Source organism: Aquarana catesbeiana, linkage group LG07, assembly GCF_042186555.1.
Source record: "Aquarana catesbeiana isolate 2022-GZ linkage group LG07, ASM4218655v1, whole genome shotgun sequence".
Taxonomy (NCBI): Eukaryota; Metazoa; Chordata; class Amphibia; order Anura; family Ranidae; genus Aquarana; species Aquarana catesbeiana.
Window position 1 is genome coordinate 86,627,539 of NC_133330.1, and position 17,903 is coordinate 86,645,441.

At 44.5% G+C, this 17,903-nt stretch overlaps 1 protein-coding gene across 1 annotated transcript in view; it reads right to left on the reverse strand.

The window, feature by feature from the left end:
- LOC141103139 (inter-alpha-trypsin inhibitor heavy chain H3-like) overlaps window positions 1-5,776 on the reverse strand; it is a 175,248-nt gene extending 169,472 nt beyond the window's left edge. Inside the window, exon 1 of the mRNA XM_073592419.1 lies at window positions 5,624-5,776. Coding sequence (XP_073448520.1) covers window positions 5,624-5,716 — 93 coding nt within the window. The 5' untranslated portion in view covers window positions 5,717-5,776. The remainder of the gene's footprint in view (window positions 1-5,623) is intronic.
- Between the last annotated feature and the right edge of the window lie 12,127 nt (window positions 5,777-17,903).

The following is a 17,903-nucleotide window of genomic DNA, read 5'->3' on the forward strand; positions in this document are numbered from 1 at the left end:
CAAAGGAGAAGTTCAAGGTGGAAACACCATCCCTGCTTCATAGTGGGTCCAGCCAGATGACTGGCTTGTTTCCAATAGATGTAAAGCTGCTTACCTTCATGTGTCCATTGTAGAAGATTTCCGCAAGTTCCTTCGGTTCACTGTAGGTCAAGACCATCTCCAGCCATTCGGGCTTTCAGCATCATCCTGTGTGTTTTCAGGATCTTATTGGTTGTTATAGTCTTTATCAAAACAAGGAGCATGCGCCTGCCTAGTTACATGGATGTCCTTGTCCTACTGTCCCAAAACAGAGGGCAGCTGCTGGAGCCCAGTGCTCAGGTCTTTTCTATGCTCTTTGAATTCGGCTGGCTGCTAAATCTAGCAAGGAGACACCTGGAGCCCATTCAGTCTCTTGTGGGCCTCGGGGCTTAGTTCAATATAATCTTGGATCATTGCCCTGGCTCTGGATCCTGATGTTTTGGATCTGAATACTCCTGGCCCTGCCTTTTCTCCCACCAGTGTCTAAAATTTGCCACTATGGTGTCTACGGATATGAGGATCAAGTGGAAGCTGGAGAAGGCGGCTTTTCTGGAAGGGGTTTCTCCAGCAGTGGGAACCAGGAAGCAGATTTCAGGCCTTTCACCATATAACAAAGAGAGCGTCAGTGCCAGTCGAGAGGTGCTGTTACCTGTGCTTGACTCAATTTCCAAGGGTGTATCAGTCTTTGCGGGAGCCAAGAAATTGTTCTGCCAACCTTACAGTTCTAACTTGCGTGGGAGAAAGCGCGCTGTGGCTTAGTTCGTTAAAGCGCGTCTAGTAAACAGGGAATCCTAATTTCACTTCCAGCAGTGCCTTCTTTAAATTTTAGGAATCCTCAGATATTGTAAAGTCATATCTACAAGCTACAGCTTCCTTCTGGCTTCAGAATGCCTTTTTATTCTTTTGCCAGAAAGGACAGAGAAGCGTGCCTCATCTAGGGCAATTGTGGAACTGATTGTCATGGATGTTATTTTCCTTTAAATGCAACTCTATGGTGCATCTCTGTTGTACTTACTTCTTGTGTGGTGTTTCCTGTTCCTACTGGTTATTATTCAAAGAACATGGCTTCTGTACAGTAATGGCTTATGCTGTCTTTACTAACATTACATCAAATACGGATTGCCTATGTCATCCAACAGGCTCACAGAGCCAAGGGCTTGGCTCCATAGCAGGTAAAGTCTGCTCACTCGACCAGGAGTGGGTGTACATCTTGAGAAGCTTTTGCGTCATGTAGCTCCCGAAGTAATTTGCAGGGCGGCTTCCTGGTCTTCTATGAACACGCTTGTGTCCCATTACTGTGTTGAACCAGCTGCTCTATCTTCAGTTAATTTTGGTTTACAAGTACTGTCAGTTGACAGTGTTAAACTTTCTTTGCTCAACATTTTGCCCACCCGGGTGTGTACGGCAAGTTATTTCCCAGGCGTATGCTGGCACACGTATGCTGCCATGGAGTCTGTCAGGAAAACTGAAAATTTCCTATCAAATACTTACCGTAATTTTCCTTTCCTGATAGGCTCCATTGCAGCAGGAGTTCCCTCCTAAATGTCTGGAGTAGGCTAGTTACAGAACACAGATGCTGGCTTGGAGCAAAGATTTATGAGAGAGGGATTCTATAGGGGAGGAGTGGAGGTGGGATTAACAGACACGTATGCTGCCATGGAGTCTATCAGGAAAGGAAAGTTACAGTAAGTATTTGATAGGAAATTCAGTATTCTGTTTCAGAATTTTTTTTATCAAATAGTTTTTTTTTGAAAGTTTTTTAGGTTTTAGAAAAAACATACAAAAAAGAAAAAAACATGAAAAAGAAATAGTAAAAAAATTGGAAAAAAAAGTAAAATAGACAGCAGCTTTGCAATCCTAAACATTGCTAGCATAGAGAACAGCCTAAGACATACTGTATGGTTATGAAACCAATGTGTAGTCTCTGCATAAATAAGTACATATCTGTTGCACTAGGCTGGTTATCCCAGTAATGTGCAAAACACTACTCATTTCTTAGATCTCACAGGAAACAACAATTAACTCAAAGATTAAAATATTGATTCTCCTGCTCTATCACTAAAAGTGGAACAGCACTGACTGCTGCAGACTCCAGTAAGCTTATCCGTAGCTAATGGGGAAAATATAATCTAAAATTGGTGCTGTGCTGTCATATAATGATGTGATCAAATACTGTGATGAAATAAAATTCATATGAATGAGTGCAAATACAGCAACGACAATAACTTCCTAAATAAATTGCCAAGTGCCATACTTAACATACAAATAGTGCATTCACCAACATCATAAAAGTGCAGTGATAGATGTGATATACATAACAATATGCAAACATCAATGAATAAATGTCCAACAGACACTAAAGTTGTAATCAATATTGTGTAATAAGTGACTTGGTGAATAAAGTAATAATAAACCCCTGATGAAGTCACATGGGGTGTGACGATACGTGTCGGGACTAAGCAACAGGCTATCGGAAGTGACGCAGGAGTACGAGCTCGCCGCTCGTGGAGTGTGCGTTTGTTCTTGTCACTGAAAATTGATTAATTAGCTGTTTTTAAAACAATAAATCGTTTGTACGTTATCACACTATTGGAGCATTCTTTCTTATGCTGCATAGCTGAGGATACCATTGGGAAGGGATCCCCAGGGAACACAATTCACTATAAAGATCTATAAGGCAGATACACTTCTGTAGGACCCTTTTAACAAGTGGAGACGCACAGATCCCTAAGAGAGAGCCATTCATCCTATGCTGTTACCTTACAGATGTAAAGTGAGAGGCTTGTGAGCACAGAGGTGTCACTACAACGGGATGGAAAAGGCACCAGTCACTTATTGCACACTATTGATCAGACCTTTAGTGTCTGTCTGTTGGACATTTATTCATTGATGTTTGCATTTGTTATGTATATCACATCTATCACTGCAGTTTTATGATGTTGGTGAATGCACTATTTGTATGTTAAGTACGCCACTTGGCAATTTATTTAGGAAGTTATTTTCATTGCTGTATTTGCACTTATATTAATTTTATTTCATCACAGTATTTGATTACACCATTATATGACAGTGCAGCATCAATTTTATATTATAACAATTAACTCAAGATTATATAAAAAGAAATCATGACAATTATCACATTGAGAAAAAATGCCACCGTCCTAACACGTATGTAGCGCTGACATTTTTGCTATGTAATGTTAACTAATAGACAGTGCATACTTTGGTATTTGGCACCATCTAGTGGCCAAATCGTGAAATGGACTTCATTTTATTTTCTATTTCAAGAACATGAGAAATGTTACAGGAAGTTACTGTTTGTTTACATTTTACAATGACCTACCTACCCACAATGCCAAGTGACCTACCCATGGACACTCAGCACTGAACTGCATGCTGGGTAGGTTATAAAAGGCCCTGCGCGGCCATCTTGGGTCTCTTCTGGACACATGCCTACAAGGACCTGTGAGGAGGTTTCCAGAGAGAGTGGCCTACACCAACTGTGGAGCGGAATAGCCAACGACTCTGCTCTATACCTGGGTGCTGGAAAGACTGTGTGACCGGATCGGGAAGGATCCAGAGGCACCTGTTGGAGCCATCAGAGGGTCCCGGTTCATTTCGCGGAACAGAGCGGTGTGATGGCGCTGGCTGGTGGGAAGCAAGATTGAGACAATCGGAGCTGAGCTGTTCTATTCTTCAGGCCTGTTTGGGTGAGAGGGCTGTCGCCCATAGTTTCTTTAAACGCACTGTTATACACCCAGACTTTTAACACAGTGTTACTGGGACCTGTAGTCCCACAAAGAAGATCTAAATCAAAAGGACTGAGTTTAAACAGGCCTCAAGCCTACCCTTCTCTGTACTATTGACACCGTGTTATTCAAAGCCAATTGCACCGGAGACAGTTACAGGGGTACTGCACTACAAGAATAGTTCTAACATTCGCCTTCCTTTTAACCTTTGTTTGTTCAACTGTCGGATTACAATTAACACAACACAAATAGCTAGCAGAAGACAGAAGACTTAAGACTGCATCTCTTATTGCAAGGCCTTGCATCCTATTGGTATTAAGAGGGACTGCATTATAAATTAGTAGGGGGAGCTCCCTAAAAATTGTGTTGTACTTTATTGATTAACTTTGCATTCCTGTGGTTGCCAAAGTGTGCTAGAAGTGGGAAGGTGCCCAGAGTTAAGGCGGTTTCACTCTGAGCATTAGTCCCACTTGAAGACGGACTCTCAGGGGTCATCTAAGACAACTTTACAAGTACAAACTGTTGTAAATACCTATTGAGCTGTTGCATTACGTTTGTGTGACAGTGCAAATACTGTAATTACTATTTTATACCAGTTCCAGTAAAAATATGTTCCTGGTTAATTACAATTGGTGTGGAATGTTATTCCTTTTCCAGCGAGTGGAACATCAGATACCCAGGTAATAACAAAGGTATACTATTGTTATATTGCACATTGTGGGGTTATCCTTTACTATTAGCTTCACATTAACACTGCACCACAGCTGTGTCAAGGGGATTGAGTCAAGTTATTGGGGGTGTAAGAGCAGAGTACAGGCCCAATCAAATACCAGCAGTTCCTTCTGGGGTCAGTGCTACACGTACACAATCAGTGCCTGCCTTTAAATCAGTGCATACCTGTTGCACAGCAAAGTGACCATACTTAGCTAGGAGTGCAAGTACAAGAGCATGGACCAAGTAAATTGTTATATCTTTTAACATTGAATTGTTTAGAATTTTAAACATTATCAGCAGTTGTATTTTACTAAGTAAACCCCTTCAACCTATAATGCGAACCACTGTTTGTCCTATCTCAATTAGGGGGGGGAAAAGAAGTATAGGGATTATGGCGGTGCCAAGAGAAACAAGATACAATATTTGAGAATAAAAATTCTATTTATTTAACAAAATTCAATAAAATTTAGGCATAATAGTCACATAGACGAGGTGTGCAAGGAATTTCTAAAATCAATTCTGTAGCAAGAGATATTTCACATCACTTGGCCTGATGATTGTGACGGCCAGTTCTGTGAGTGGGTATTCAGATGTCCGACATGTTTCGCCAGTCTTGGCTTCTTCAAGGACAGTTGTTTAATACCTAAGAGGCTACAGAGTTTTCTGCAATTCACCAGGGATGGATGCTACATGCCTCCGAAGCAGAGCCTCAGAAATAGAGATCAAAATAGGTAGCTGCAGGGGACAGTAAGAGAGACCTGACGGAGAATATGCACGTAGAGTATTCAAGTTGGAAGACAGGACGTCAGAGAATAGCCAACATTAAAAGTAGTTCAATTGTAAAATGAGAAGTGTCACAATAGTGTAAACGAACGTGGGATACTACGGCTAAAAAAGCCTATCTGCAGCCAATAGACACACCAATCAAACAAACTAAACGTGCTACAGTTCGTGTGACCGAGTCCTGAGGTTTGTCCTATATTTATCCTAAATGAATGAGACGTGGTAAATTATGATTTGTTAAGATGCCCTTTTGCCTGCATGTGCAAAAATAAGAAATAAGAACAATAATAATCCAGATATTGGGTAATATTTACAGATTTATTCAAATACCAAGATCAAAGATAGAAGAGGACACTGACCTGGATGTTTCTCAGTCCTTCAATCAGAAAGTCCCCCTTAACCGAGGAGAAAACATGGAAGAGCAAAGTGCAGACCAACAGAAGATGACCCATGTTGGATGTGTGTCCTTTCTGTGTGACAGATGGGTATTTTAAAGAGTATCTATAAAGGCATGTTAATAAATAACAGAAGGTCAGTTATTGCTGGTGACAGCTTTATCCAGTGGTGTCTTCTGTAGCTACGTAATTAACTACAATGTCTAAAATACGAAGCCCCTGCAAGCTATTTGCAAGAAGGACATGATGATGTCTTTTGGCTGCTGGCTATACTTTGCAGCTGTTACAAAACTGTTAGAGGTTCTCAGGCTTAAAAAAATCAAGTATCCTTTTGATGTGCTCAGTTTCCTCCACTGTGTAAACCTGTATGTTTAAACCCTAACTGAATGATAGTTTGCTTGCTAAAGCACCGTTTATCATAAATTTGACTGCCTGGCACCCTGACTGGGTTCCTCCACCAAACGGTGCCTCCTGCCCTCCAAACCCTTCCAGCAGACCAGTGGCTAATACCAGCCCTTTACTCAGCCCTTTACCCCAATTTTAATATGCAGACAAGATGTTGAGATAAAACCAAAGAAATACCTTTATTGAACAGAAATAAAGGTTTTTATACACCTCACAAATAGGGGCAGTCACCACATGAACAATAAAAACAAATATTACACATTGGGGTAAACCTCCCACAATAGTTAGGTAACAAGGTAAATTTGACATCTTGTAGGAATCTCCAGGAGGGTAAGCAAACAGACAGAAACAATAGGTTACTCAATTAACAACAAGAATGCACACTTAGGAGGCACACAATGGAGAATTAACACAATTGGAGAAAGACACTTCACACCTAGACAGTATAGGCAAACACAGGTACACATTATAACAGTAAACACATAACCTTAAAACGTAACTCCACTTTTGTTGAAAAACTGACAGTTGCACGGTTGTGCGATACTGTACCCAAACAAAATTAATGTCTTTTTTTTCCCCACAAATATAGCTTTCTTTTGGTGGTGTTTGATCACTTCTGCGTTTTTTGTTTTTTTCGCTATAAACAAAAAAAGAGCCACAATTTTGAAAAAAAAAAAAAAAACACAAAAATGTTTACTTTCTGCTATAAAACATTTCCAAAAGAAATGTAAAAAAAAATAGTTTATTCATGAGTTTAGGACGATATGTATTCTGCTACATATTTTTGGTAAAAAAAAATTGTAATATGTGTATATTGATTGGTTTGTGCAAAAGTATATTGTGTCTACAAAATGGGTGATAGATTTATGGCATTTTTATTTTTTATTGTTTTTTTACTAGTAATGGTGGTGATCAGTGATTTTTTTTTAGCGGGACTGCGTCATTGCGGACAGATCGGACACCTAACTGACATTTCTGACACTTTTTTGGGAACCAATGACATTATTACAATAATCAGTGCTAAAAATATGCATTGTTATTGTACTAATAACACTGGCAGGGAAGGGGTTAACATCAGGGGCGATCAAGGGGTTAAATGTGTTTCCTGTTTGTGTTTTCTAACTGTATGGGGGACTGTGTGACTGTGTGACTTGTTTACACAGGCAGATCCCCATTCTGTCACTGTGGGAGAACGATCACAGGTGGCCGGCGGACATCGATTCTGCCGGACCCGCTGATTGGCTTTCCCACTGGCCAATGGGAGCGTGCACGCCACCTGCAAAGCGCGCGCCCACAAAAGCGAGTTCACGAGCCGACGTATAGCTACGGACGGCGATTTGTGGGATTGTGCCAAGCTGCTGCAGTATAATGACAGCGGTTGGTTGGCAAGTGGTTACTAAACAGAGTACGTATAACAGCAGGAGAACCCAGCATCAGGTAGTTTTGAGACGATTGTGTAAAGTAAAAAACAGATGCGCAACCAAAAGAGGGGCCAATGTGTACAACAAAAAAGTGCAATATGTGCACCTTAAGAAAACTCAACTTAATGAAAGCAAGAGACAGCAAAAAACAAACAAAAACAAAAGTGACAAAAAAAAAGTCATAATAAATTACATCAGCATACATAAATTAGCATAAATTAAGCCTGTGCTGAAATTGAAAAAAGGGGAAAAACTGTGCTAACAAAGACACAGGGAAAAGTCCATAGAGCATTCAATACAGTCTATTAGACATAGATTTTTTAAGTGGAAAGCCCCAATAAATCCTTTTAATCACTTTATATTTCTAAAGCTGAATATTCCAGTTTTTCCTAGATTGCAGCACCATCACATATTTTTTAACACCTACTGCATATTTTTATATATAGAAAGTCCCAGAGCAGAGGAGAGAAGGGGATCAGCGTAGGGACAGCATGACAGGTGCGGACTGCACAGTCACACTGTTAGGAAAAAGTTGTTTCCCCTTTAAGAAAGAGGATCGATCCAACCACCCCCAGTGTACAGCAGGCTCAGGGAGCCAGGCGAGATGACACGAGGAGGACACAGCGGAGAGGCCGGAGCGCAGGGATGGGGGAGACCAGCACAACACACGGTTCTCCTCCCCCAGCTCGTCGCAGATGCCAGGAGCAGGCGGCCGGGGATGAAAGGGGGACTCCGAGCAGCCAGTCGGGACAACGTGTGACATCAGTGCATCGGGGGGCTGGCCAGGTGGCCGAGGCAGCCAGCAGCCCTGCGCTTTCCAGAGGGAGGAACGTGAGGAGCGCAGTGTCGATGTTGAGCAGAGGCAGAGGGAGAACAACAGAGGCCCAGACCAGTCGACAGCACAGAAGTCCATCCAGGCAAGCAGCACACGGGTCTGGCGTTACAACACAGAGAGTGGGACGAGAGGAACAGCGCAGACCCCCGGCAGCCAGAGCAGGACCCTCTGGAGTGCAGCCAGCTATCGTTCGGCAGGAGGTGGTCAGCGACAGATCGGAGGGGGAGCTGTCCGGGTCGGAGAGGGACGATGACCAGGGACATTCGTCAGCGTTGGATTCCGGAGTAGCGGCTGGTGGGCCCAGTCCTGGCCAGCCTGGTGAGTGCAGTTCTACTTTTTCTATTTCTTCTTTATTAGAAAAGTTATTGGAGCAGGGCAGGAAAGGGGGATCCCGGGGGGTGGGGGGGGGGTAGTAGTTCATCGGGGGTAGGCGTGGTTAGGCCACCTGCAGAATAACCCAGGGAGGCAGGAGAAGGGGCTGTCAGGACAGACCTGCAGGAGGTATTGTCAGGTTTGCTGGATTTGGTACAGCGCTTTGAGCCGACCACTGGGGACAGTTCGTCATTAGCGCGGCGTGGGCTCCACCACGGGGAAAAGATGGTGCTGCAGCGACTATGCTGACGGCAACAGTCACGGTTAGTGGAGATTCTGTGGCACGGACAATTGGAACTGGGACGGCAGTGGTAGATCTGCCAGTAACATCAGCCAGTGTTTCGGTCACGGACAGCCAGGAAAAAACAGGAGAAAAGAAGGCAGAGTCAGTCAGGTTGGCAGACTCCGCTAAGAGCAAGGTTTATGTCTGTTTTGAAGGCCCATTGGGAGCCCATCTCAAAACAGAAGTAAAAGAAAAAATTTGGAAAGGGGAATATGTGGAGATATTCACATTATTGCCGCTAGAAAAATTCAATCTGGACAGATTGAAACCGGAAGAACGCAAGGAAGAGGACGAGGAAAAACGCAGATATAGGCTGATTCCTCTTACTTTTTCTAATTGGCTGCAGGCGTTCGCTATCTTGGCGAGTGTGGTAGGGGAAAAGGCCCCCGAGCACTACTCGGCTTTGTTCGTGTACTTAGATGCCATTAGTGAGGCGCACTGGACATACGGCGGAGTGGCATGGCTGCGGTACAACAAACAGTTTCGGCAACGGATGGCCGTCCGACTGTCGCTTCGCTGGGACCACAAGGATATCAGCCTGTGGATGAAGCTTATGACTGCAGTGAGGGCTCCGAATCAGTTTTTTCAGGCAGGGGTCGGAGGTAACACAGCTCCAGGACAACCGACTGACAAGAAATGGGGCTTCTGTTGGCAGTTCAACGAGGGCAAATGTAAGTTCGGTGCAAACTGTCGATTTAAGCACACATGTTCCGGCTGCAGGACATCTCACGCACTGTCAAAGTGCTTTAGAAGAGGGAAGGGGCGTGGCGGAGAGCCTGCGAATAAGAGGGACGATGCCGATGTGGGTGGAAAGGATGCGTCCTTTTCTCAGTAGGTACCCCGACCGAAAAGCAGCTCATTTATTGGAATCAGGATTCGCAAGTGGCTTTAAAATATCGTGCTCACTGGAGGCACCCCCTCCCATAGCACAGAATTTACGATCAGCCCTTATGCATCCGACAGTGGTTACGGAAAAATTAGAAAAAGAAGTACAGTTGGGGCGCATGTCTGGCCCTTTTACTTCGGTCCCGCTTCCGGGCTTGGTGGTATCTCCATTGGGAGTAGTTCCCAAGAAGGAGCCAAATAAATTCAGATTGATTCACCACCTTTCCTTTCCGAAGGGTGGGTCAGTCAATGATTCTATTGCGCCGGAGGTGTGTGCAGTATACTTCCTTTGATGCAGCAATATCATGGGTTCGTCGCTACAGACGAGGGTCACTTATGGCAAAGACAGACATTGAATCTGCTTTCTGGCTATTGAAGGTTCATCCGGAAAGTTTCCATCTGCTAGGCTGCACATGGAATGGGGGATTCTACGTTGATCGTTGCCTCCCGATGGGATGCTCTATCTCATGCGCTTTCTTCGAAACGTTCAGCTCGTTTTTAGAATGGGTGGTGCGGGACGTCTCTGGGATCAACTTGGTCATCCACTAGAGAGGACTTGCGGGTATGGCATGAATTCCTGGAATCATTTAATGGACGCGCTCTTTGGATGTCAGGTCCCATCAGTAATTGGGATCTGTTCACGGACGCGGCAGGTTCTACGGGCTAAGGTATTGGAGCGCCACCCACTGGCCCCTTACTTAGGCGGAGGCTGGGTTCTTGAAGAACCTAGTCCTCCTGGAACTGTTTCCAATTGTGGTGGCAATGGAAATCTGGGGGGAATCCTTCCATAACTTGAAGGTGCGGCTCAACTGTGACAACCTAGGGGTCGTCCAGGTGATTAACCGGTTGTCGGCCAATTCTGTGCCAGTGGTCAGATTGCTGAGGCATTTAGTATTGCGCTGTTTGAAATTTAATGTTTTCATCTACGCTGTACACTTACCAGGGGTTGAGAACACCTTAGCTGATGCACTGTCTCGTTTCCAGTAGGACAGGTTCTGGGAGTTGGCACCAGACGCGGAGCAGGGGGTTACCTGCCCCGACTGGATGTGGAACGTTGCCTTGGGAACGTGGCAGGGTGGATTCAACGCTCCGTGAGTAAGGCCACTTGGGATGCCTACTCCAAGGTATGGCAAGATTGGTTGGCATGCTTGCATAGGCTGGAGATCGCCCCCGGAGGCCGGGAGGTACCACATGCGATTCTTTATCTCATTAATATGGGATTTGAGCGGGATATCTCGGCAGCTGCCATCGATAGGAAATTGGCAGGTTTGGCCTTTCTTTTTAAGTTACAAGGGCTACGAGACCATACAAAAGACTTTTGGGTGAAACAAGCAGTGAAAGGATACAGGAAAGCGCATAAGAACAGGGATGGTCGGCGCCCGGTGTCTTTTGACATGTTGCATGGCCTATTTCGACATATACCTTTGCAGTTCAGAGTTTGAAAGCACCTTATTCCGCGTGGCTTTTGCACTAGCGTTCTTTGGGGCATTACGGGTAAGCAAGCTAGTCAGCCCGTCCAAGCGGGCTCATGGGGGGCTGCAGTGGGATGATCTGGAGTATTTGCCTGATTAGGTTAGAATATGGATAAAACGGTCAAAAAACAATCAGACCGGTAAGGGCGTGCAACTGGAAGTTTTCCGGATTGCGGAGTCACACATTTGTCCGGTAAGAGTGGTGCTATCATTCAGGGATATGTGTCCGAGGTTATCGGGCTCATTCTTGATGCACGCACATGGGTCGTCTTTGTCTAAGTTTCAATTTATAGCAGTGTTCAAGAAATGTTTATCGGTGGCCGGGTACAATCCCAAAAGCTACTCCTCCCATTCTTTCCGCATAGGTGCTGCTACAGAGGCTGCCAGGGCTGGTCTTAGTTGTGAAGCGCATTGGTAGGTGAGACTCGGACAGATTCAAGCTCTATATTCGCCCTCATTTATTACAGGCTTGTTAAAAGGGGTTTCAGGTTTGGGGTTAGAGTTTACAGTTGGGGGGAACTTACTGTTTTTGTTTGTCATCTTTTGATTCACAGGTGAATCGGTGGGCCTGGTTTGGATCCTGGGCTACTCATTCGTTTACTCGGGGGCCAGACGGGCTGATGTTCGGCCGAACGGTAGGCAACTAGGCATTCCCAGACAAGAGGCTCGGGTCAGATAATGGATAGAAGAGGTCTGGATGGCCGCTCGACCGTGAAAAAGCACCTTTATTTCATTAAAATATTGCAGGTCACATCAAAGTGGATACATAGGACAGAAAGCAGCTAACGCGTTTCACATCAGTAGATGCTTACTCATATCTATTGATGTGAAACGCATTAGCTGCTTTCTGTCCTATGTATCCACTTTGATATGACCTGCAATATTTTAATGAAATAAAGGTGCTTTTTCACGGTCATGCGGCCATCCAGACCTCTTCTATCCATTATCTACTTATCGTGCAGAGCCGGCACCTGTGTAGCTGTGGGAGTGTACTCCACATTGGCTTAGTGTTTGGTATCCTGTGAGCGGTTTTCCTGCCTTCAGTGTCTACATGCTCGGGTCAGATGGATCGGGGTACCGGGTATGCTTTGGAACAGGGTAAGGTCAGAAGTCCACAGGTTTGCTCGTTGGGACAGGGCACCAGATGTTTTGGTGCTACATGTGGGGGGGAATGACATGGGGGCGTGGTCCATGAGGGATCTAATACGTGACATAAAATGCGATTTTTTTTTTTTTTTTTTTTTTTTTTACGCTTACAGGTGGCCTTTCCCAGGATGGTCATTGTATGGTCGGATATGGTGGGCAGGACATCATGGCGGTGGGCTTTGTCAGCTAAAAAGTTCGATAGGGCCCAAGTAAAGGTGAATAAGGAAGTCAACAGGTTCATTATGAGGAATGGGGGTGTGACCATATGCCACAGGGAGTTGGAGGTGGATACATGGAGGTACCTTAGGAGCAATGGGGTGCACCTTAATGAAGTGGGAACCGACCTCTGGGCGCTAGGCTTGCAAGATGGTGTACAACAAGCATTGAGGGTGTGGAGGTGCTCGCAAGGGTAAGGTTTTACCCCTTGCGTGCGGTGGCAGTGGTTTGGGTCTGTGAGGAGGAGGATGTATGTTATATGGAGATATAACATGGTTGGTACCCATCGGTAGTATGGGGTTTGTTACATACCTTCCGGTTACGAGGGGTTAAAAGGGGTGAAAAGGTAGGTCACTGTGAAGGTTGTGTACCGTCTCACAGTCTGGGGGTTGCGACTGGAGGCCTAAAGTTTTTACGAAGTTTGTCGCAGTGACCAGTGGTGTGGGTTCCCCTCCAAGACCCCAAAAAGTACTGAGAAGGTTATTAAAAGTTATTTAAAAATGTTATTTGTTTAATTATTTGTTATTTTGTTAATAAAAGGCCGTCAAGGCCATTTACTCCAACACTTTGTCACGTCATTTGTGGGGAGGATTTGGAGGGAATTGAGTTTAGGTTTAAGGGGGTGGCGTAGAAGACTGGGGTTTAAGTCCTTCACATGTCAAAAAAGTCCCGGAGCAGAGGAGAGAAGGGGATCAGCGTAGGGACAGCATGACAGGTGCGGACTGCACAGTCACGCTGTTAGGAAAAAGTTGTTACCCCTTTAAGAAAGGGGGAGTGGCAGCAGCAGGGGAGTTATACACTGTGAAGGGATTAGGAAGGAAGAAGGGGGGAAGTGACGTCAGTGGAGAGCGGCGGGGAGAAAGATTCCCGCCCACCCTCCCTGGTAGTATTAATTAGAAAGGGGACTACTAAGACAGCATGGGCAGTGGTTTGGGTCTGTGAGGAGGAGGAGGAGATGTATGTTATATGGAGATATAACATGGTTGGTACCCATCGGTAGTATGGGGTTTGTTACATACCTTCCGGTTATGAGGGGTTAACCAGGAAGGGGTGAAAAGGTAGGTCACTGCGAAGGTTGTGTACCGTCTCACAGTCTGGGGGTTGCGACTGGAGGCCTAAAGTTTTTACGAAGTTTGTCGCAGTGACCAGTGGTGTGGGTTCCCCTCCAAGACCCCAAAAAGTACTGAGAAGGTTATTAAAAGTTATTTAAAAAGTTATTTAAAAATTTTTTTTTTTTTTTGTTATTTTGTTAATAAAAGGCCGTCAAGGCCATTTACTCCAACACCTTGTCACGTCATTTGTGGGGAGGATTTGGAGGGAATTGAGTTTAGGTTTAAGGGGGTGGCGTAGAAGACTGGGGTATAAGTCCTTCACATGTCATGTTTTTCATTAGCATCCACTGGGGGTAGCGCGGATTGTCCACGTTACACAGTTTTAAGACGATTATAATCTGCTTTGAGTCTCTGAGTCTAGGAGGGGGTTGAAGCAGTCAGTACTGATTTTGACTGTTGATTCTGTACCCCAGCTAATCCGAAGTAAAACCACTCCAAAGGTCCCCAGGCACACAGCTCCCAAAGAATAGAGCCCCCTTAAATGCCAGGGCCCATAGTCAGTAGGCAATAGGCTAGCCTGTTGTCTCCTCCAAAAGCCCCTGTCCTGTTTGGGTCTGTCACAATAAACTGCAATTGTTAATATCATACTTCATTTTTTTCCCTTTGCTGCATCTCAGTGCTAATGATCTCCAGCGATAGTATGGGCAGACTACACAAGTGCTGTAGTATCAGTGGCTTACAACAGCAAAGCTGAACATGCCTGTTTATGATTTCTTTACTTTTTCTAGATGTGCTGAGCATCAGTAAGGGTAATCTAAATACCCTGTTACATTGATGGTAGGTGTAAATGTCCTCTTTTACACTAGTAGTGAGCAAGTTTAGGATCCTCTTCAATGGTGATAATTATACTGTCTATAGTTGTGTTTAGTGTAAATGTGAGGATGCTAGACTGACAACCAGTGTAACAGTGGGGGATTCACATTTCACAGACTTGTCAAATGTAACCTGTCTAGTGCCTTGCAAAAGTATTCACCCCCTTGGCTTTTTACACATTTTGTTACTTTACAGCCTTTAGTTCAATGTTTTTTTAACCTGAATTATATGTGATGGATCAGAACACACTAGTCTAAGTTGGTGAAGTAAAATTAGAAAAATATATACATAAAACAATTTTTCAGAAATAAAAAACTGATAATTGGCACGTGCGTATATATTCACCCCCTTTGTTATGAAGCCCATAAAAAGCTCTGGTGCAACCAATTACCTTCAGAAGTCACATAATTAGTGAAATGATGTCCAGCTGTGTGCAATCTAAATGTCACATGATCTGTCATTGCATATACACACCTTTTTGAAAGGCCCCAGAGGCCGCAACACCTAAGCAAGAGGCACCACTAACTAAACACTGCCATGAAGACCAGGAAACTCTCCAAACAAGTAAGGGACAATGTTGTTGAGAAGTACAAGTCAGGGTTAGGTTATAAAAAAATATCCAAATCTTTGATGATCCCTAGGAGCACCATCAAATCTATCATAACCAAATGGAAAGAACATGGCACAACAGCAAACCTGCCAAGAGACGGCCGCACACAAAAACTCACGGACCAGGCAAGGAGGGCATTAATCAGAGAGCCAGCACAGAGACCTAAGGACCCTGGAGGAGCTGCAGAGTTCCACAGAAGAGACGTGGCCAGAAGAAAGCCATTACTTTCAGTAATAAACAAAGTGGCACGTTTTGAGTTTGCGAAAAGACATGTGGGAGACTCCCAAAATGTATGGAGGTAGGTGCCCTGGTCTGATGAGTCTAAAATTGAACTTTTTGGCCATCAAAGAAAAGGATATATCTGGCGCAAACCCAACATATCACATCACCCAAAGAACACCATCCCCACAGTGAAACATGGTGGTGGCAGCATCATGCTGTGGGGATGTTTTTCAGCAGTCGGGACTGGGAAACTGGTCAAAGTTGAGGGAAAGTCATCCAATCACATATTTCACAGTTTCTATTAAATTTGGGTAATAAGCCCCCCCTCCCAATCGTGTCTGGAAGGCCAACAAGGAGAGGCAGATGTTCCCATGCCACTGAGGGGCCAGCAGTGTCTGTGTCCACAGGCAAAGGTTGACGTGGTCTGTCCTCAGGCAGGGCACGTTTGTCTCTAGTGATGTTGCCTGTGCTATCCAGCCACAGCATGCAGAGGAGTTGGTGGACTGGCTTACTAAACCATCCTCACCCTCTATTGCCCAAGCTGACACTAGTGCGCAGTCCACCGCAGCTACCAGAGCTGCTTATTCTTTCTCCTTGTCCACAGCGACTCCTGCCATAGCCCCAGCATCATACGTGGAGGAGTCAGCTAAGTTATTTGAACACGGCATCAGCCACTTGCTTCTTGAGAATACACAGACATTACTTGATTCTGATGTTGGTTCAGAGGTTGAGGAAGGGAGTAACCTGAGCTTGCAGGGAGGGGAGAACACTGATAGACAACAAATTGGCAGCCGTGTTCCCCCCATAAACTTGGACTTGAATGTACTATAATTTGGCCTATTCACATAAGGCTTGCTCACTGTGGTGCAAAAATTTGTTATTTCCATCCAAAGTCTGCCAAAGAGACACCAAAATTTATCCAAAAAAATCTCTAATCTTGTTCTGAGTGCACTAAATAGTGGCCTTATCATTCAGACTGGCTCCCCAAGCAATTATTTACAAAATAAAGAAAGCATCGAAAATCAATTAAATGGCATTTTTTTTCTTTATATATATATATATATATATATATATATATATATATATATATATATGTCAGTTTTGCTGCAGCAGGTTCTATGCCTGTAATGTGGCACAACTGTACTGTGTAGACTAAGGGGACCCCCCAGGCACTATGTTTAAAGGAATTTTTCATTTTTATTGTTTTACTTAAAGCATCATTAAAATCAATGCTCCTTTAATAACGATCTTTTTAAAAAAAAAAAAAAAAATTGCATTGGTACATGTCCCCCAGAGCAGTACTCGGGCCCTCATACCCTTTTTTGGCCAATAACTTGCATAAAAGCTTTCAAAATTGGCACTTTTGATTTTTCAAGTTCGGGTCCCATAGACTTTTAAATGATGTTCGCAAGTTCTGACACTAACCAAACAGGGGGGGGGGAGGGGGGGTTCAGGCCATCTATAATTACCATCAAGAGAATGTAGCAGAGTTCAGTTGTCTGTTTAAGTAAAGGTACCCCATATGTAAGAGCGTGGCCTGTACTAGAGCAGAATTACACTGCATCTGAGCACCACAAATCAAAAACACTATTTAATTCATTTTTAAACACTTGAGCTCCAGAAGATTTTACCCCCTTCATGACCAGGCCATATTTTGCTACTTAGCACTGCACTACTTTAGCTGGTAATTGCGTAATATGCAAGGCTGTACCCAAACAAAATTTATATAATTTTTTTCACACAAATAGAGCTTTCTTTTCATGGTATGTGGTCGCCGCTGGTTTTAAAAAAAATGTTTGCAATAACATTGAAAAAACACAGAATTAACCTATCAGCGTGTCTTTGGATTGTGGGAGGAAACCACAGTACCCAGAGGAAACCCACGCAGGCACAGGGAGAACATGCAAACTCCAGGCAGGTAGTGTCGTGGTTGGGATTGGAACAAGTGACCCATTTGCTGCTAGGTGAAACTGCTAACCACTACACCACTGTGTGTGTGGAGAATTGCTACTGCCCCTTCTAGCACCGTTTTCGGCAGCCTACTGGGTGATGGGCCAAAGTCATAACGACCATGACATGTTTTAGTGCAAGATTCTGCCAATGGAGAAGATCCACCATGACTGGAAAAGCCAGCAAGCCTCAGTTAAGGAAGAGCCATTTCCCCTTAGTAACAGGTGTGCGAGAGGCCCTGAATGACAAAGTCTCCAGGAAAGGTGTGGTTTGGCGATCCCAGAGAGATGTGAGTGTGCCTCAACATGCAGGGAAGTGCTGCAAGGAGAGCCCAATTTTCAGAGGAGTGGCAAGGGCTTGATCCCTTTTCAGAGGAGTGGCAAGGGCTCCCACAAGCAGGGCCGGACTTTCCATTGGGCTTGACAGAGCTCAAACCCATGGGCCCTGGCCAATAGGGGGCCCCGCCCGTTCCGAAAGCCTCCGAGAGTGCCCGAGAGCTTCT